Source organism: Cheilinus undulatus, linkage group 9, assembly GCF_018320785.1.
Source record: "Cheilinus undulatus linkage group 9, ASM1832078v1, whole genome shotgun sequence".
In the NCBI taxonomy this organism is placed as follows: Eukaryota; Metazoa; Chordata; class Actinopteri; order Labriformes; family Labridae; genus Cheilinus; species Cheilinus undulatus.
This window is the reverse complement of record NC_054873.1, coordinates 30,475,968-30,497,485: the sequence shown is the minus strand read 5'-3', so window position 1 is coordinate 30,497,485 and position 21,518 is coordinate 30,475,968. Positions and strand designations below refer to the sequence as shown.

Genomic DNA, 21,518 nt, shown 5'->3' with positions numbered 1-21,518 from the left:
AAATAAAACCCGAAAGACTGATTTAGTCCATTAAGGATCAGGTTATCACGGTTTCAAGTTGGGACGCAGGAAATTTTGTCTAGCTTTCCCTTTCAGTAATATCCTGTTTAACTCAGCCATTTTTCAGCCTATCACACACTTAACCTAATTTTTGCACCGAGCCACACAAGTAATGTTCCGTTGACCTGCAGAAATAAGGGAAATTGTGTCAAAGAGGAAAAAATAACCTTTAAAGACTCTCAAACAGAGATTCCATCATGTTTGTGGAATGCAGTGGTTAGCAATATGGAAACAGACGGAGTACAGAATCCAGCGGTTAGAACAAAATAAATACAAGAAAAAAGTCTTCTGAGAAAGAGGAAAAACTTGGGAGGGGGTGAGGGGAGCCTCTGGAATTACACACCAAAGCCCCCCTCTACGCACACAAATTCTGAGACACTCAGACACACAAACACCACACACATTTACTTCTTCCATCTTCCCTACTGTGCAGCTAACCACATTGGGTAAAAGGCGGAGTTAGGGGTTGGTGGAGGTAGGGAGGCACGAATATAACAAGCCTCCTTCAGTATCTGAAGTCTTCAAACTTTCCTTTTCTCCTGCGTCTTTCAACAAAACAACCCAGCTATAAAGGACAGCAAATGACTCATTAGTGATTCTTAGTAAATCATTGCTGAAAAATTAAAACCACTGACAGGCCACTAGTGTTCACACTTCCACAGCCACAGCTTCTGTGTTATTAACTGTGCGGCGGTGGAGCTGTGAAAGCATGCCGAGCCCTCCTCACATTGCTGACATATCTCTCCTCCCTGTGTGCCTTTGAATGTACGCAGAGATCTTAAAGGCAAATTGCTTGCATAATGGATGTTTCCAAAAATACAGAAGAGCAGGCAGGCACGCTGACCGAGGTTTTGGCGGCACGCCTCAGCATGGGACCGGGCCAGCCGTTCTCACTGTGCATTCCCTCTGCTGGACCAGTCATGCTGGGAGAGGTGTGAGAGAGGCAGTGAGACAGCTTTTATTCTGCCATCTGAACCTCCACCCCCTGCATCCCTCTGATTACACAGCCCTCTGGGAGACGGAATATCAGCCCTTCAGGTCCTGACACCCATCATTCCCTTTGATTTTCCCACTCTTTAATGGCCTTCCCTGCTTCTCCGGTCCAGATTGTTTTTCTCCTTTTCTCTCCCCTCTCCACCAACTCTGATCTCATCACCCCTCATCTTCATCTGTCTTCTCTTACTCAGTGATCTTTGAGACGACTGTGTGGTGATATTTTTCAGTGAAAAGCATCTGGAAAAAGTGAAAAAGCTGGGAAATTCATGCTTGTGCCAGTTATTGATTGCCATTATTATAAAGAGAGCCATTGTTTGAAGAAGTGGATTGCTCGGCCTGCTGCTGCCCTTCTCCTGGCTCTAATAAGGCTTTGTGTCTTTGGAGAGTCATTGCCCAGGATCTGACTGTTTTGCACAAGAGTTTAGATCACTTATCTTAGCTGTAGTCTGCTTTTACCATTTCTTTTAGCCACCTTTGGGTGCTCTCCTGTTACAGTGCATACATCAACAGATATGTTGAATAGCTCCGAATAAAAAGACGCTGAGCCTGTAGTCTTTCAAGTTAACTGACTTTGAGCGACATGCTGCTTACTCAGGGCTCTCAGAACAGAGAAATTGCAAAAGCTTTTAAACACTTCAGACACTCACGTGATGAGTGGACGGAGATTTTCACAGTGCTACTAGCATATTTTCACTCACACCAACACCACATACATCCTGCTCCAGACTGACAGGAAAAAGACTTTCAGGAAATTGAGTTTCATTCACCCACTTTTCCAACACTGAGAAACTTAAACATGCCCTTGTAAATAAGGAAAGAGTCTAGTTTCTTCAGGTTTGGTCTAGTTAGGCACATTAAAACACATGTGCACCTATACCACAAGCACACCAGTTCCTCAGCACTCAGCAGTCTCAGGCATCAGGGTGGTGTTGTGGTGAAGCTATAAGGGGTGCTACTGCTTGAGAAACTTGGTGATTTGACAGAAGCCTTAAAGAACACACATGCGCACAAACACATGCTGCCTTAATTGACTTGTAAAACTCCACTAAAGCACTTTTATAGAACAAATTTTAGACCAGTCACTGAATTTGATATCAACTCATGCCCAGCTTGCAATTCAGTCACCACCACACTCTTTATGTAAAGTCCAAGTGCAGTTTAAACTTTAAAAGATACAAGCCAAAGCAAAGACGCCACCAAAATGGCAGATAGATATTCATAAAAAATCAATGTAGAGTAACTCTGCCCTACAGCAGGGAGGCTGTGCAAGAGAAGAGTTATTGAGGCTGAAGGGGAAGTGGACATGGCATTTGTTAGGATATAAATGAACCCTTACTCTTTGTAAAGTGACAGCTGAGGCTTTGGTGCTACTTCTGTAGGGCTCCTGTGATCCTCGTACTGCTTTTTTAGCTGCTAGAGGCATTCATCCTCAGTCTCATACCTCAACAGCCAGTCTGGGCAAACACAATGGAGGCTATGATGTATAATTGTGACTGTTGACTCTGCAGCACTGGATCAAGCACTTCCTGGTGGAGATGATGGCAGGGCCATTCATACCAGATTCCCTAACTGGTGGCAGAGGGTAGCCGCAGACACTCCGGCTTTCAGGTTCTCTGGAGCTGTAGAGGGGATGTGATTTTTCACAACTAGGCCTAAACTCAGTCAGTCTCTCAGCCTCGAACCTCCCTCTCAACCTGCTAAATGCCTCTGAGAGGTTTACCAGAGGATGAGACAAGGAAACACATGACAGAGAGTGATCCCTCTGGTTAAAAGTGGAGGGTCAAATCTCAGTACTCCATTTGTCATGAGGTACCTGACACATTTACTGCCAGTGTATGCCACCGGCCGAGTTGTCTTATCTCTGCACATCCTCAGGTCCTGTCCTTGTCCTTGTGCCTCTGAGGGGGTATGACTCTAAACATTGGATACGTTCACCCTTTGGGACTCGACTTCTGCAGCAGGGGCACATGGAGCATCCTTGGCTTTCTTCTCTACGGTTATGAACTCTGATTTCAGTCAGGACCATTTAATCAAGAAACACTTATGATTGCAGCTAGAAATATTTATTTATTAGGAGTTATTAATCAGCATTAATGCAGCTATTTATGTTTCTGCTTTCTGCCTCATTTATGCTCTTCCTATGTCAATAAAGAAAGCTTAAGGCAGGGAGAGAAGCTGCAAAAACCCCAGAGCAGAGCCAGCATCTATGACAGCAGAATGGCATTGATTAAGCTAGAAGCAGAATGAGAGAGGAGCTGGGGGGGAGGAGGGTTGCAAGAGCAGCTTGCAGAGAGAACAGCAAAGAATAGTTTGGCAAGAGCAGTTTGAATAAGGCAGCCCAATTAGCCAATAGCGTGTTTAGAGCAAATCAGCTGGCCATCAGCTGATGAAGGTTTGTGTGAGATCAGCAGATCTCAAATATATGGCAGCACTTGACTATGTGACCTGCCTGAGCTAACGCTATACACTCGATCTTTAAAGCTGAGCAGTCAACTTAACATTCAAATTTGATTAGGCCTATTCCATATCAAGGCCAGGAGTATGTATGACTATGTCTGTAGGTAGTCTGGTTACTTTAAATAGGAATCACAAAGAATTCAGCAGCCATCAGTCTGTCATCATCCTCCTGATAAACAGAACTGACGTCTACATATCAGTCAGACGACCAATCAGTCAACCATGTCATGAGAAAAGATGTTATCGTTACATAACAGCTGAGATGATCAGATAAGATCTTTACTAGAGGAATCTTGATGAAAAGCTAGAGAAAACAGAGCTTTTGTTTGTTAAAAGAAAACTTTTACCTCTAGTGCTGCTCTTCCATCTTCCATACATCTCAGCACTAAAATAACTGTATAGGAAATATTTATCAGAGGATACTGAAGGATGTTCTGTTTACTCAAACACATTTTCTCCCCATTGTTCAGGACAGGACACTAAATTCTCCTGCACTTTTTTTTTTGTAAAGTCAACTAGGATGTCAGACTTATCAATTCAAGTCCCTATAGGGTGCAAGAAAATGAAACATTTTGTCAGATCGACCCCAGCTGTTCTAAAAATGTACAGTGCAGAGAGGTAGATGCACTCTACTGAAGGTTTTGGTCTCTGAGAGAAGAATGTGTCCTCCTTAAAGAACCTTCAGGGCGAATGGTGGCCAAATCAAAGCTCAAATTCAGATAATCTAGCTTAATATTAGTTGAGAAGGCCTTTTTTTACATTGTTGTCAAACATTACATTAATTTATCTTGTTTAAGCTTAACCCTGATCAGAAAGTGCCATATTTTGATCATTATGTGCAAATGAATCTTAGAGCTGAAAGAGTTCACTACCTATCCCCAGGACCCCAGGTTAGGAACCAGACAAACTGCTCTCAAATGATGGGTCAGGATCAAAAAGTCGTAGCTTTACTTTAGGACATGGCTCAGTCTCTTTTATCTCATCTCAGGTCCAAACTGCACCATTTCTCATTGAAATTGGTAAAACTGGTTAAACATTTTCAGAAACTTGAGTTGCACAGTATAAAGGGGGGTTCATGGGTCATGAGGCTTAACCAGTTGAGAACCAGTGGTCTAGGCCACTGGTTCTCAACTGGTCAGGCATGAGGACCCACTATCACCTCCTTCCAAGAATTCTGACCCAGACTTTTAAAAATGTTCACCCTCTCCCAATGAAAAGGTTGCAGTTTAGACCCTGAATGGAAAAAAACATACTAGAGCTGGCAGCAAAATCTCAGTATATCTCAATTTTTTTAATGATTTATTTTCATAGTATAATGCTATCTGTCACCCTTTTACATCTGTAAGTGGGTTTGAACCAATTTTGAAGCAACAAAAATGTCAAAAGATGCTGACTATGACCATTCAGTGTTAAATGAATCAAAAAATACACATTTTTTTGATTCCCTGAAAAGTGATGACTTTGGAGATACAAGGTTTTGGCCTGATGCCAGGGATATTTAAAAGGCACATTAACTGCAGATGGATGAGCATGCATGTTTTTTTTTACTCCATGTTCCCAAAACAGCTTTCTGAGGAATTTCCTCACTAACCTGAGAAAAACATCATTGTATTTGAAAGAAATTTAGATAGATGAGTAAAAATCAAAAGAAAAATACTGAAAATTACTTATCGTGAAAATGTAGAAAATACATGTTTGAATTTTCTGTATGTCCACTTAAGGTTTTGTACAAATTCTTGACCCACTGGAAAGAGCTTTGCAACCCACTTTTGGGTCCCGACCCTGCAGTTGAGAACCAGTGTTTAGGCCACCCCGAACACTGGCAACTCCAAGTTTTCGGCCTTCTCCAAAAGAAGCAGAAGTAGAGGGCCAACTAGCACCAAAAAGAACAACCTGGTATCTGAGAGACTGTCTGGGATGTCAGAGGAGTAAAAGTCAGCATTCCCACAGTTCTGTCTGCCTCAACCCTCACTGACTAATCCCTGATATTCCTCCATGATCTAAACCTGCAGCCCCATGTAGCTAAAGAACACTGTGGCATTGTGTCCCTGCTCTTAAAAATTCTGTGATTCATTTACTGGCAGCGCCTTTTGGATCCATGAACTGTATTTTTCTCATTCTTAGTGCTGTTGTAAGTCTTACCAAACTAGTTCACTGGATGTTGGACAGTTTACGGCTGAGGTTTTGATTATGATGCTTGTTTAACCATCAATACATCAATCAGTTGATGTTTTTAGGAAAATAATTGTTTGTGTAGTTTTAGGAATGAAGATTTAAAGTGTTAGAAGCATTTTCAGTGAGTGAGCATGAGTTTTGAACTCCCCATTGATTACACTGCTGCTTTGTACAATGACAGCACCAGTGTGAAATGTCGCACTAGTGCTCTCTGCTGGCAGAAAATAGCAATATTGTAAATATGTACTATGTTTCTCATAGGTTCTTTTAACATATGTTTAAGTAAATGTATTTTCAGTACTAATAAAGTCATCAAATAATACACATTTTTGTCCTAAACATGTAATAAATAGTTATGTTGTTAAAGTCTTAAGTGGTGATTATGGTGTTTTGCAGTGCTTTGCTTGTGAATTGAATTTGCATGTTTTATCTGAACCCCTCATTTAAAAATCAGTGAGAGCTTGTCAACTGATCCTCTCTTTTCTCTTGTCCCAACAGGTGTGCCTCATCCTGGTGCCAGATCAGCAGCTCACAATGGAAGTGAAGAGATGATCCTGCAGCGAGCAGCCCTGTCCCTGCAGTTCCTGCCACTGGACTTTTACTGATTCTTACTCTCAGAAGACGATGCCCCTGTCTCCCAGATAGCACTTCTGAGGACAAGGCCTTCACAGCACGCATCGTGCACCATGGCAGGAGAGACTCAGCAACTGCATGCTGTCAAAGAGCTGGACACTGAGTCCAAACTGCAGGATGTGGGGACGGCGCTGGAACAGCAGAGTGACAAAACCACAAAGGAGTCTTCAGAGCACTTTGCAAGTACAGGCACTGAGACCAGAGCCAGCAGCAGTGAGGCCAAAGTTGAAAAACTAGAGAAGCAAAGGGACTGTCCTCAGCAGCGTGAAGCTGTCATCCGGCCACAGCAGGCAGGAAAGATTGACTTCAGGTCACTTCAGAACAGATCAAAGTTTTCCAGTGACAGGACTTGGTCAAGCGGTAAAGGCAGCCCCCAGTCCCCGAGTGGAAAGGGCCGCAGCCGGGAGAGGGGGAAAAGGTCGGGGAAAACGGAGCGTGGCAACCCCCAGCAGCTGTACAGACTGAGCATTACAAATCCTCGCTCCAACCCCAACATTGGTATCGCCTACCCACAACAGAAGGTTTTACCACCCAAGAAATTGGAGACCAGTCGTGGCCCAGTCTCGGGCAGCTACAGATTCCACGTTCCCAGTGTACCAGAGAGGGAGGCTGAACTACAACAAGAAGAGCTCAACTATAGCCGGTGCTTCCAAGAAGCCCCCTCTAACCTCACCTCCCCAAGCTATACCTCACAGGCACTAGTTTCCTCAAGTGGAACGTCATCCCACCAACATCCATCCCTGTCACAGCAGCAGCAGGCTGCATCAATGGAGGACAACAATGCACAGCCTGGCAGTCAGCTGATTCTGACTGACTTTCAGCTCAGCGGCTCCAACACATGGCAGTCTCCTGAAAGGACTTTTAATGGTGCTAATTTTGGGGTGTCGTCCCAAAAATCCACTGCCCTTACAGAAGCTAATAAAGCAAGTGCGTTTGTGCCTGGTCAGTTTCAGTATGGATATCACTTCCTGGAGGAATCAACCTCTGACTCTTTTCCATGTGAACAGAAATCTCAAGACTTTACAGACTCATCCCTCGGTTCTGTTCATGTGTCCCACAACTCTTTTTCCTTTACATCTGGAGAAGGGCAAAGCATTGCTCAGAATGGCTCTCAGTTCATGAATAAGCAGCAGCCAGAGGATAGAAACTCTTACTCTCAGCCATCACAGTCTCAATTCATTCAAGGGGTATCATCCTCCATACAGTGTCCCAGAAATTTGAGCGAGGACTCGGCGAGCAGTGACAGTTCTGGCTCCAGCTCACAGCAGTCAGAGCAGGGGAAGGCTGTCCCACCTGAGAGCACAGAAGCTATGGGGCAGGGAGAGAGTAGGGATGCAGCCATTACCTCTGGAAATAAGAGGAACTCTCACTCAAAAGACACAGCTGCCAGCCAAAGACTCATTCAAGGGAGTGTGCACCATCCAAGAAATATTTCACAAGGTCCCGCCTCCCAAATGCACTTTTCTAGCAAATCTTTCAACAGCCTTCCTGTCAGTAACATTCACACAGGCTCAGTACCCTTTGACAAAAACATCAATAATAAGGTTTTAAATAGGCTACCTCACTCCTGGGATGGACCTAGTAAGACATACACAACAGTCGATCAAAACACGATCCAGTACACTGATATGAATGACAAGTTTCAGTTTCAGAACCAGCAGCCACCCTCTAAAAATAACAGAATGCCCTGGCAACAAATACGGCCAACTGCACCCATGCCGGCCCAAAATAGAATCGAGCTATCAAGGCAAATAAGCAATCAAAAACTGTCTTACATGGTTTCTCCATCTGACTGGCAGGATGACAGTAAATCACATAAACACAGCTCCCTGAAAAACCAAAGCTCATACCTGAATGGCAGAACGAGTGATGGATTTTCAAACAAAAGACAAGAGACTGTAAAACACAACAGTAACACCGTCTCAACTTTTAAAGTCGAGATGAGCCATGCACAAGTTTGTGAGTCCAAAAACAAGGCAGTATATTATGGACTAAACCAATCTCTTCCAGCGCCATCATCGAGAAACTACAACTACCCTCCACTGCAGGTCCCACCCATGGGACTTATGATGGTGTCCCCTTATGAATCCCCTCTGCCCTCGCCAGTCCATAACGCTGCATCAAGTAGCACCTGCTCTTCCCTTTCTCCTGCATCCACCAGTCCGGTTAACATCAGCTCAGAGGATAGTCAAATGTCAAAGTCAGCAACCCCTCACTCGTTTTATCACCAGCCTAAAACGCAAATACCGACAGATCACATGAGCTCCCACCCTCACCAGTTTCACTCTGATGCTCCACGAAGCCATCCCTATGCACCAGACAGAGCCAAAGACAACATGATGAGCTACCTACAAAACAGCACACATCCAAAGACTCCCATGGATGGTAACAAAGGTTACGTAGACAGTTTTGGGGTGGAGCATCACCAGCCTCCGCCGCCGTACTCTGCACATCAGCTGTTAGCAACCTCACTAGCCACAGCAAATCTGGACCAGTTAGACGTGCTTCTAACATGCAAGCAGTGTGATCAGAATTTCAACAACCTGGCTTCCTTTCTAGGCCATAAGCAATACTGCGCTCACCATACATTTGCACAAAATGACTTAAAAGACATATCAAAGATGGAGGAAAGCAAGAAGTTTCAAGCAGAAACGACAAAAGTAGTGGCATCTGCGCCAAATGTTTCGATGTCAAGGTGCCCCTCTGACCTTCACCTGTCTCTGCTGGGTCTCAATAAAAATGGGGATCTGATATCTGATGGGGAAGCAAAAGGAGACAGTAAGGATGATCAAATGAAACTCAACTTGTTTTCAGGTCCTGTCCCCCTCCCTGAGCTGGAAATGGAGGACGCCAAGTTAGACAGCCTAATCACAGAGGCCCTGAACGGATATCAATCAGACAATGCAGAGATTGACAGCAGCTTTATTGATGCGTTTGCTGATGATGACCTTACCACTGTTAAAGCAACATCAAACAAACAATGTCTGAAAACCAAGGAATCCCTGGTATATGAGAGCAAAAACAAACAAACAGCAGAGGATGCCAGGTCTTTCACGCAGGGGAAGTATTTCTATGACTCAGACACTGAGAGCCCTGAGATGGATAAACACTATGCAGAGAGCAAACTTGAGAAAATAACTCTGAATTTAGAAAAAGATGACAAAATCAACATCAAAAAGGAAGTCTCTCATAAAAATTCAAGAAGTGCCTCAAGGGAGAAGACGAGGGAACAAGACGGCAAAGTGAAAGAGGCGAGAAAACTGTGCAAGGGTGAGGAAGAGAACACGAGCACACAGAGGTTTCTCTTATCTAGCAAGTTTTCCGAGCGTTGTGGCGTTAAAAGCATTCAGGAAAGCACTGCACTTCGAGGGTCAACACCTTCACAGCCCTCTGCATCTCCAACCTCAAGAACGGCAGTGAAAGACAGCAAGAGGAAAAGCACCGGAGGGGGAACCTGGAGCAAGGAACTTATTCACAAAATAGTTCAGCAGAAAAATAAGCTCCACAAACTTCACGTTAAAGGTACCAAAAACCTGCAGTTTTCCTTAGTGATGGAGAGACTGACTCCCACTGTGCAGAACCCCGCGTTTGGAGAATATGACTACGTCTCAGACACAGATGATGAATGTGAGCCTGTAAAGATAGCAAGCCAAGGGCGGCTGAATCAGAGCAGCCGCTGTAAATACACGTACACCAAAGAGTGCAAATGGCGAGCAAGGAGTGAGCGGGACCAGGCAGCATGGAGGCATGAGTCAAAGGAGTGTTTTGAGGTGAAAAAAAGTGAAGAGGTTTCTCTTTCACCTGAGAAACACCAGAGACTCAGGAGGAGGGGAAGCAGGTCATCCACGAGTAGTGAGCTCAGCACATCTGTGAGTGTTTCAAGCGACTGTATCAGCAGCCCCAAAAGCACTGACCGCACTGACTCAGACTGTGAGAAGAAGACAGAAATCAAAAAGAAAGAGTCCCCAGAGCAAAGAACCTATGAAAGGTCTTCCCCGCAGAAGTTATCCAAAGAATCAAGCACACTAGCACTGACGTTCACTAAATCTGTCAAGAAGTACAACACTGACAAAGCAGTTTCTTCTGATGGCAGAGGCAGTGCGGAGGATTCAAAGAAGTTTCATTCAAATCTAGAAGGTGCTGTTCCAGTGACATCCTTGCAAAAATCAAACAAAAATACTGAAAAAAGCAGCCGCACAAAATCAAGAGAGAAGCAAGAGTCCAACAGGAAAGAGACAGTCATTTCAGACAAAGACACCACACAGAGAACACACAGTCTAAACCCTAAAGTAGAATCAGATAAAAAGTCGCTACAGCTGGATTCAAACACTCCCCTGATCAACAAAGAAAGTGAGAGCAGCATAGACAGAAACACAAAAGGTAAAAGAAGAGAGTCGCCCCACGCCACGCAGTCTGAAGTATCTGACAATGGCACATCAGAAAAACAGAGCAACAGCGTCTGCGCTGTGAAAGAGGTAATAACCTTATGCAACAAACTAGACACACAAAAGCCTGCAACTCTTTGCGCCTCTTTGATGGATGGGGTGTGTCTCTCTTCTACTGATAGCCAAGGCCCACTGATACAAAAAGACACCCTCCACCTCATGCCTTACCCCCTGGATCAGGAACAAGGTCTCATGAAGTCCCCGCTTTCTTTTGACACATCGTCAATGTTCGGCGACCTCGGAGGATTCGACAGTGGCCTTTATTCAGATATGCCCATTCAGAAAGAGGGTTTCCACTCATTAGAGAGCACGGATGATAAAAAGGAGGAGTTCGTGTCGTCCTTCTCTCCCTTTCTGGAACAAAGAGACTGGAACCTTATAGTGAGCCCTGTGCTACCAGATGAGATCTCTCAGTACAAAGGCAACTCTGAAAAATCAAATGAAAAGAAACCAGATTACAATCACGTTCCTTTGTCTCTGCCAGAGAAAATAATTGACTATGGTGCAAATCTGAACAGCTGTGCATCAGAGGATGAGCTTGAGATAAAAAGAATAGTGAATGAGCTTGAAAACCAGCTGCAAACAACCAAGCTGGAAAGCCCACCCTTACTAGCACAGGATGTCCCCAAGCAGCTGCAGATGAGCAAGTTTTCACCTTTACGCCTCAGCGATGAGTCAGGGAGTGAAAGCAATAGTCTGGATATGAGGTGCCCTGTGCAAACAATGGATGTACCTGTTACAAGCTTACCATCAGAGCCTTTCACCGAACCGTGGGCTAGCCCGTTCCAGTTCGAGCTCATGGGGGGACACAGCAGTCCCCACAATCCCATTCACAATGAAGCAGGGTCACTTGAACATTTTACTGAAAAGGGACCAGATTTGATCGCAGCAGCCTCGCAAGTTGTTCAGCGTGACCAGAAATCAGAGGAGCAAAAAGCTGATAAAAAGACTAATGGGGAAACAAAGGAAGACATTTTAGAACAGAAGAGATATACAGAAAACCTCATGAGAAGCCTGGAAGTGATTTCAGACTCTATATTCAAAAGGGATGCCATTATATCAGAACACAAGGAGCCGAAAGTCACCTCTCTCACAAGTCAACAACATCAAGAAATTGAATGTCAGGAAACTGATGCAGTTGAGAGAGAAGAGGGCAGCGAAAGGGAAGCAATTACTGGGAAGGAGAATACATTATCACCTCCAAATATCAATGAGCGGAAGGATGATATTAAATTCTCTCTGAATGAGTCACAGCCGTCTTTCTCTAACAGCACTGACCCCTCAGTCGATGGAAACCAGCCAGTTTTATCGCAGCCAAGGGAGCCCACAGAAAACAATGATAGCAGAGAGGAGACTAAAGTCACATTAGAAGAAGATATGGCAGAGAAGGGTAATTTAATTGAGTCCACTCATTGTTTAACTTTGGCGACACCTGACCTACATGTGGCTGATGGGAACAGTAACATAACTGACAACATTAAACAGTTATATAACAGTCCAGACCATTCAAACATGGATGCTTATGAGGTGGCAGAGGCAGTGAAGGGAATCACTAGTCAATCTGAAAGCCATCCTTTATCCCCAGTTCTACCTGGCGCTGGTCTGGACAGAGCTAAGAATGGGATCAAACCACTTGAGGAAGAATCCCCTAAAGATCCTGATTCAGCAAGTGCTGGTGAAGTGAAAGTGGGGTGCTTAGAAGGTGTAACGCAGGAAGTAACTGTTGAAAGGGATCATTTGCTGGAATCATCTCCTAACACCTACAACACAAGTCCAACAGCTAGCATGTCAGTGGAAATGGTCACTTCAGACAAGCCTTGCAGCCCCATACTGGTGGAAACCAAAGCAGACATCAATAGTGACTGCTCAGCCATTCAAGACAGTCAGCATATTCAGTCATTTGCTTCACAGTCTGACGTCACCAAACACAACTCCCTCAAAGCTACATCCCTGGGCCCCTCATTTAAACCTGAAACCAGTCTGCCCTTTGAGACCATTCAGAAGCACGAAGAGCTTTTAAATGTTCAGGATATCAAAGAGCATCTTCCCATTGATTTCATGGCAAGTCAACATAACTCACCATGCAGAGAGGAGGTGGAAGACAGCAACTGTCTTTTTGCACCTACTGCACCACCAGCCAGTCCTCTTTTACCAGCCTCTCACCAAGATCATGTGCAGAAATGGGTCATAGAGGAGGGCTCCCAAAGTAAGAACAGTAACATGCACCAAAGCCCTGTTCAAGAAATGAAATCCCCAGTAAACAAAGAAGAAGGAAAAGAGGGTCTCGACAACCCTGAACCACTGGATACAACAGCTGCAATGGAGTACTCTCTGATAAGTCCACCTCCTCTGGATTTGGGAATTGAGTGTAAAATCCCAACCTCAGAAATCCCAATCCCCTCTCCACTGCCAGTCACCACATCAGCAGATCAACCAGGAGTACCAGATGAACTCGAAAAGAGGGATCTAGTTTATGATTTCAAGCTCAGCCCCCTCAACTATGACAGCATCACAGACGAACCTCCTCAACTTAACCAGTACAACTACATACCAATCTCACCAGCTGGTAAACTGGAGGAGAATTCAAACATCAAGCAGAGTCCCAGACATGACTGTGAACCGTGTGTCCTGAGCGTCGACCCTGCACTGATTTTTAACAAAAGTGACACAGAAACAGCGACGTCACTGAACTCAGACCATGCAGCTAAACTGACTCTGTCAGATGAACCGCTTATCCTCCAGCAGAGTTTGGATTTTACCTGTTTCTCATTGGGTCTCCCACCTGAAATCAAAGGAAAAGACTCTTCAGCTGGTGCTCCAGTTGAGCCTTTTGAGACTGTCATCCCAGAAAAGGTGGAAGCAGACTCTTTGGATTCTCTCATGGCTGCTACTGAGGACAGAAAAAATATCTCAGATTGTTCACCCATCCCAAAGCCACTCATCAACTGTGAAAATGAACTGATGATTCTTGCACCAGACCCGACAGAGAAACCGACAATAACAGAGTCTGGCTCGTGCTCAACAACACACCAAGTTACCAAAGAAACAGCACAGAAAAAGACACAAAATATCTCTCAGCAGGGGAAAGAGATGTGTGAAATCTGCCTTATGTGTTTCAGAACTGTGCCGGGGTTAAAGAGACATAAAGCCATGAAACATTTGGTCAGGACTGAAAAACACATTGGCTCACAGAGCACAACATCAAGCCGCCAAGGGACTGTGCTTATTTATGAAGCATCACAAACTACAGAGAAGGAGCATAAAGATGATTCACGGACCTGTTACCCAACAAAAATAGACGGGCTGCCTGAGACAACAAGCACTCTCATATCTAAAGCAGCAGAAACTGAGTCAGTCCTGGAGGAAACGGCATCTGAGACAAGTGCAGTGGCAGTGGATGAAACAGGCCACCAGAACCCTGTGCTGCCAATGAAAGCAAAGAAGAACAAGGCTAGGAAGAACAAAAATACTGAGGCAAGCATAAAGCCAGACCCTTTCTCTGATGAGCTTTTGAATATATTAAAAACAGACATACTTCAAGCTATAACTCCTGAATTCAAAAGCAGTGGACTACAAGAGCAGCACAAATCCCCCGAGGAACAGGTGGAAATAAATGACAGAGCTGTTTGTGGAACAGAGACATTCTCTCACCATGTCACTTTGAGCTCTAGCTTTGTCACAAAACTTCAGTCTCCAACAGAAGGACTGAATGTGCTTCATGAAGCTGCGAGGCCTCATCAAATCACCGATGGACCAGAAAACAAATCCACAAGCATGACAGAGATGGCAAATGGGGAAGTATGTACAGAAAGTGTTATACCTGTAGACAAGGATGCAATCAAAGAGTGTGAGAAGTCAACAATGGCTCTGGAAGACATGTGTGAACAGAAAAGATCAGAAGAGATCTTCGCCCAAGAGATTCTCAGAAAAGTGACAGTGGAGATAAAAAGTGAGAACAGCAGCGGCCCTTCAGACGAGGTACATCCTCTCCCCTGTTTGAATCCGTCCCCTCTCAGTCCTCCCAGCTTGAGTACTGATCTGAAGTCCCTGCTCGATGACGACACCACGTTCTCACAGCTGTTCCCCAGAGACGACGAGGCAAAAAGGAAAAAGTGCCCGAGGGTTTACAGCAAAAAAAGTAAAAGGCAGAAACTATCGCCTGACTCGAATGTGACTCCTCCGTCAGAAAGTTTTATGCAAAATAAAGATCAATACATGGAAAACCAAGCCAAGCCAGCGTTCAATGACAGTCCGAGTAAGAGCTGTGAATATGAGAGCACTCCGATTGATAATGCTGTCATGTTGAATATGTGTCAGGACACCATATTGAAGTCTGATGACAAGCTGCTGTCAGACGTTCAACAAAAGGATGTTTGTGAGAACGTTAAAATGTTTGGCAACTGTGTCTTAGATCCTCTAGACAGCACCATTGATAAATCTTCAATTGAATGGAGTGGCTCCAGTGACTTCAGCAGCTTTGACAGAGGCTCAGCAGCGCCCTCCAACCCCAGCGCCTGTAAACCAGAAGTACCCATTTCTCCCGTACCCTCCACCCCCTACTCTGCAGAGCCAGAGAACATCCAAACTTTCAACAGCATTGACATCCAGAACATCAACACCACGTTTCAGCTCCCTGAGATTCAGTTCTTTGACTCCAGTAAAGACATATCTGTGGCTCCACCTGTTGCAACTGTTGAGGAGGAAAACAGAGAAGAAGAAAGATCTGACAAAGTCAGTGAGCGGCGAGGCAGCAAACGGCAAGATGGAAGAATAAAGGTCAAAGATAAGCAGTACAAATGCAAAGTGTGCTTCACTTGGTTCCTCACCCTGGGCGAGCTGAACTTTCACAAACTCTCCCACAATCCCTCTCCACCTCCAACCTGCTACATGTGCGTCCAACGCAAGTTCAGCTCCAGGGAGCAGCTGAGAGACCATCTGAGGGAGAAACACGCTAAGAACAAGACGGGTATCTGGACCTGTGGAATGTGCTTGAAGGAGATATCAGATGTGTGGATGTATAATGAACATCTGCGAGAGCATGCCACTCAGTTCGCCCGGAGGGGTCAGACACAAGGCTCCATGTTAGGTATTTCAGGCTGTTTCATGCAGGAGACAGCCGTGAAGAACTTTATCACCTCCATTATGCAGCACCGCCCGAGCAAAGCCAGCAGAGAGTCCAGCAAAGCCACTAAAGAGCAAGAAAAAGCTGCTGCAGAAGGCACTGTGGGAGGAGGAAAAACCTCAGAGGGGGCTGAGCCAAAATTTCACAAAACTAAAAGTAGCAGCGGAGCAGGTGGGAAGCAAAGCACATTAACCCCGCTCGAGGTCCTCCACAAAACCGAGACTCCTAAAAGTGTTGAAATGCATCCAAACTGCAAAGACCCGTCTAGAGATTGCCACCACTGTGGGAAACAATTCCCCAAACCGTTTAAACTCCAGAGACACTTGGTGGTTCACAACTTGGAAAAGATTTTCCTGTGTCACAAATGCCCCATCTCTTATCAGGAGGCCCAGGAGCTGAAAAGTCACCTGAAGAGAGCACACGAGGAGGTGGATGAGCTGGATTCGAAACATACCACGCTCTACACCTGTGAGCTCTGCGCTGATGTCATGCATGTGATTAAAAAATCCTTCATCTGCAGCACCTGTAACTACACCTTCTCCAAGAAGGAGCAGTTTGATCGTCACATGGAGAAGCATCTTTCGGGTGGGAACAAAATCTTCAAATTCCGAGGCGTTCTCAGACCAGTCAAAGCATCTGCGCCCAAAGAAGACGAATGTGACTCTCCAGCAAGCAAGAAGAGGAGAATTCTTTCTGACAGTCTGCAGGAAAATAGCTCCGACAGCGGCATCGCCAGCGTCAGCTCACTGCACCTGAGTCAAAACTCTGAAACACAATCTTCAAAAGCCTCCGTGTCCACAGCGGACGACTCTACACAGACCATCGCCAACGAATACCACAGTGACACAAACAGTCCTAATGTGAAGACTGAAGATATTGCTGAGGATTACTCTGAGCTGCTCGTAGAGCTGGAGAAATGTATTCATAGCGGCTCTTCAGAGACTGCTTCACCAAAGAAAGAGGAAATTGACTCAAACACCTCACCTATTCTTGATAAAGAAGAAAATGGAAAATCAATGGCTGAACCGTGTGATGTGAAAGAGGAAGATGAGTCAGTCTGCATTAGAGCAGAGGCATCCTCATGGTCAGTGTCAAAAGAGAGTAATTGTGAGGGGGAGGAGGTTGTTAAAGTTAAAGAAGGCACAGATGAAAGTGACACAGCTGAGACAGAAAAAGCAGGTTCACTACCTCCCAGTGAGGACTGTTTTGTCAGCTTAAGAGAAAATCAAACCATCTCAAAGACACCTGAGTCAGTGAAGAATGAAATATCTGCTGATGTGACAGAGCAGAGGGATGATGAGCATCACACGACTAAAGCTTCAAATAATGACAGCAAACAGCTGTCTTTATCTCAAGGTGCTGAGCAGGAATGTAGCAGTCTCATGAAAGACAAAGTCACCCCAGCTAAAACAGCCGACAACGCCAAAAACTGCACTGCAAAGGCTCCAGAATCGACGCCCATCCTCCACTCCAAGTCTTCCCCCAACGCTTCAGTGTCTACTGAGGACAAAGAATCCATGAGACCACAGAAGAAGAGGAAAGACGTCAAACCCCCTCACAGCCTGCAGAGGGTTTCCTCTCCAGCAACACAAGAGAACTTCAGCATTGATTCTAGAGCCAAAAAGAAACATCGACCAAACAAGTGTGCAAATTCCTCTCTGCAAAGGAAGTCAGACGGACCCAACGACTACCCCGTGCTTTCCTCAGTGCGGGATGACGTTGTCAGCAACAAAATTGTCTCCAAGTGTAAGACTTCAAACCTGGCCTTGCAGTCGAAAAGAAGCTTGCTGGAAGGCTGTAAGAAAGCTGAGATTGTGTCCAATCTTAACGGGGACTACAAAGCCAAGAAGGGACCTTTTGGGCGGCCTTTGCATCCCCCCATTTCTAAAGTGACTTCAGTTCCAATGAACAATTCTTTGAACAAATCTCGGCCAAAAATGGGGGTGCGGTCAGTGGAGAGCCATTCCTACAGGACAGCAGAGTCCCAGAACCACCTTCTAAGCCAGCTGTTTGGCCAAAAACTCACAAGCTTTAAGATTCCTCTAAGGAAGGACACGTCAGAATCGATTAACTGAGCGGGTCGAGATGGATCTGTGAATAAAGGACTGTATATTTCACAGTTATAAATGTTTTAAATGATTCATTATGGTGAATGAGATTGCACAGCTCTTTTCTGTGAAATGCTATCTTTAAATACTTACGTAGTCACTTTATGTCTTCTTTGTACGTGTTTTTATGACACAAATGTGAGGACGAATGGCAGATATGAATTTATGGGTCAAAGATGAATATGCTAGTTGGGAAAATCATAGAATTTTTTTTCTTTGTTGGATAGTATCCATTTCAGAGATTATATTTCATTTACCTTAAAGACAGAAAAAAAAGAATACTTGAAAATACAGTAAAATATTCTCTTTTAAGAAATGCATGTTTATTTTGCATTCATGACATGTAAGTTACAGACTTTCTGCTAAAGGACCAAATGACATCATAACTGACCTGGACTATTGTCTGTGCACCTTCCGTACATGCTTCATACTCCTTTTGTATTATTTTTTAACTTTACTGTAATGCATTGACATTCATCATATTAGCCTTTTGTATAAACATTACCTGGTGCTACATTGTATTTTATTGTAATGTGAATGCCAATGTCCTCGGAAGGGAACATGAGATCTGTAGCAATTACAGTACATTCATCCAACTGTTTTTACTGGTTCTCTGTTGTTTCAAATACTGTGTAAACCATCCAAGTACTTCATATGTAGGCCGACAGAAGATTAGGAAAACTTCCATTGTATAAACTCAGGTGCATACAAGGACGTCACAGTCCAAAGACCTGTATTCGGAGTTCTTCCCATGCACTGATAATACCACACACAATTCACAAACTCAATCATCTGTGTCTGTAACTCCAACTGTTTAATTATGATGAGTATTTACTAGGACAACAAAGGTGCTTTATCTTGTTTATACTGTATGTATCTTGTTTTGTATAAAAGTGTAGGTAGGATATTGGATTATTTGGTGTAATGCTTCATGTCAAAGTTTTATTTTAATAATGTGCAAAGAGAATCAGAATGAGAAGAAAGGAAACTGCAGTGCCTTTGCAAGATGTAAAGCGGTGCCTCTTTTATAGACGGTAAATAAAGATATGAATTGGTACTCCTTGCTCTTTTTCTTCCTTTGTTCATGATAAGTTTTGCAAATGTTCCAACTTCCATCCCTGTGGACCGCAGCTGTCACCACATGCATCAAACACGGGAAGCAGTGGAAGCTGCCTGTGCCTAGAGGCAAAAACAGGTGCACAAACAACAAAGTCTTTTTTTTTTGTTCATCTCCAGATCAGCACTTCAGTGATAATATGAAAAATGAGCATAAATGCAGCTTTACAACAGGGAGACATTGAACAGAAGACAGTTACATTTATCCAACACTGTGTTTGTCTCAGAAAGGACTGTCAGGCAGGTAGAGAGGTGGAGTCGCTGCTGTCATGTTGCCCTCTCGCCACGTGTAAAATGGCTTCTATTCCTACATGAACATTTTTTCATCATCACATAGGAATAAAAAGCCATAGTACACAGTGGCATAATGGAGACACACTGGGATGAGTGCCTTTGCTTCATCCGATGAATTGAAGAAAACCTGAGAAAGGGAGGCAGAAAAAGATCATCTTATTGCAATATTGGCTCAAACACAAACAGAGGCTTTCATTAAAAGATTTACGTAACACTTTATTTTAGTGGGACCCGAACTGCCGAGTAATTTTAGAGCAACTACGTAGTAATTCTGTGGTAATGATTACAATTATTTAGACAGTTCTAAAACATAATTACCTGTAATAACCTATAATGTAATATTAATTAGGTATTTACCCAGTAATCATCATTTATATTATATATTTAGTAATTGTCTCATAATATTGTGGCACTTCTCTGATAATCAGCAGGTAATTACCAAGCAATTTCTTAGAAATAAGATGATGGTTTTTTTCTACATAAGTTGTTTGATAATTCCCAGGAAGTTTCTTATCTTTGGCCCACTAAATTCCCCTTTGGGCATTATTTTGTACCATGAGTGAAGTTACTTACTCAGTTAGAGAAATCCTGATTCCTGTCTGAATACTTTTAGGTAATATCTGAATGCTTTCATTCATAATTTCACAAAAATATCCTTCATAATTCATAAGTAATGTTTGGGTTATTTCTGCATTTCAGCCCACTAAATTAGATTTTAAAAAGGCTTTGTGTTAAGTTGTAGTAAAGGTACAATACAAGGTTTTTTTTTTTTTTTCAATTACAAAGAAATTTCTTGGGTTCATGAAAGAAGGGCTCACTTTAGTGGGTGGAAAAAAGGAAATTACTTGGGAATTATCAAGCAACTTATATAGAAAATTATCATATTTTTTCAAAGAAATTACTTAATACCAACAAATTACCAGATAATTGCCACAATATTACAAGGGCTACGGTTAAGGGTTGGGGAGAGGGTAACATACCACCAAGTTACCAGAGGATTGCTACAATATTATGAGGAATTACTTGATAATACATTATTACTTAAAACTCCCTTAATAATACTATATTTTAGTGTTATTACTTGTTTAAATTTAAAGTTATTACTGGGTAATTACCACCTTATGCTTGAGAAATTAGTTTATGATTGTAATTATTACCATAAAATTATTTTGTGAGTAAAATTACCAGGTAATTAAGACCTTCTAAAATGAAATGTTACCAAGATTTCATATGTTGATTGATCATGGGCATATTTGACATTTGGAAATAAGCCACCTTTATTATGAGCCATATTGCTTTACTGTAAATATAAATAGCAACATGAATAATGCATCCTTTAAGGCTGCATAATGCAATGCTTCGTATAAACGATAATGAATCCACGTATTGATTCTGACACCACGTTGAGTGACCATGGCAGCCATTCAAAAGAAGTGTGGAGAAAACACAACCATAGTGTTGTTGTTGAAAAACTCCTCTAATTAATTTAGTAGGGAAACTGGTTTGGCAGCTTCCACATAGAGCATATTTTTGGACTCCCTGACGACAACAAGAAAAAAAATAGAGCTGGCACAAATATCAGTGAATTATGGATCTGAATTTCTCTTCACTTTTCTATTCCAACCGCTCACTGTGTCAAAGTTATCCGGCAGGACGAGGAAATTCAAATGCTTGAAGGTACACTGACTGGCGTGTTACATCTTGACCTTTGTAACAGTACATTTAAAGTCATGAACAGAACATTAAACATTTATAATACACTCTTAGTTTCCTTGAAGGAGAGGGGGAGCTGTCATGATGACATTTTGGCAGAGCTTATAACGTCCCATCCATAATAATCACACTGATGATCAGGCTTGGTGTTAAAGAATTTAGAAGCAGTTGTGGTGGTTAATTTTCATTTCTGCACTTTGGCCAGTTGAAGGTTGTTAAAAAATGAGTTGTGGTAACACTGAAATCCAAAATAGCTGTTTTAGCTCTATTTTTCTGAGTAGATCGAACACTTTTTTAGTTTTAAGTGAACAGAGCTCAATCGTTTTTAGTTTGTTTGTTTTTTTTTTCTTGTCATTGTACTCAAATTATTTGACAATCATTCCATAATCTTTCAGTTTA

At 43.3% G+C, this 21,518-nt stretch overlaps 1 protein-coding gene across 8 annotated transcripts in view; it reads left to right on the top strand.

Annotated features, from left to right (window-relative positions):
• Positions 1 to 19,046, top strand: part of LOC121514802 (zinc finger protein 469) — a 299,944-nt gene extending 280,898 nt beyond the window's left edge. For all 8 annotated transcript variants that reach the window (XM_041795142.1, XM_041795139.1, XM_041795141.1 and 5 more), the window contains one exon: positions 6,187 to 19,046. In XM_041795142.1, coding sequence (XP_041651076.1) covers positions 6,375 to 17,963 — 11,589 coding nt within the window. In that variant the 5' untranslated portion in view covers positions 6,187 to 6,374 and the 3' untranslated portion in view covers positions 17,964 to 19,046. The remainder of the gene's footprint in view (positions 1 to 6,186) is intronic.
• The last annotated feature ends 2,472 nt before the right edge of the window (positions 19,047 to 21,518 follow it).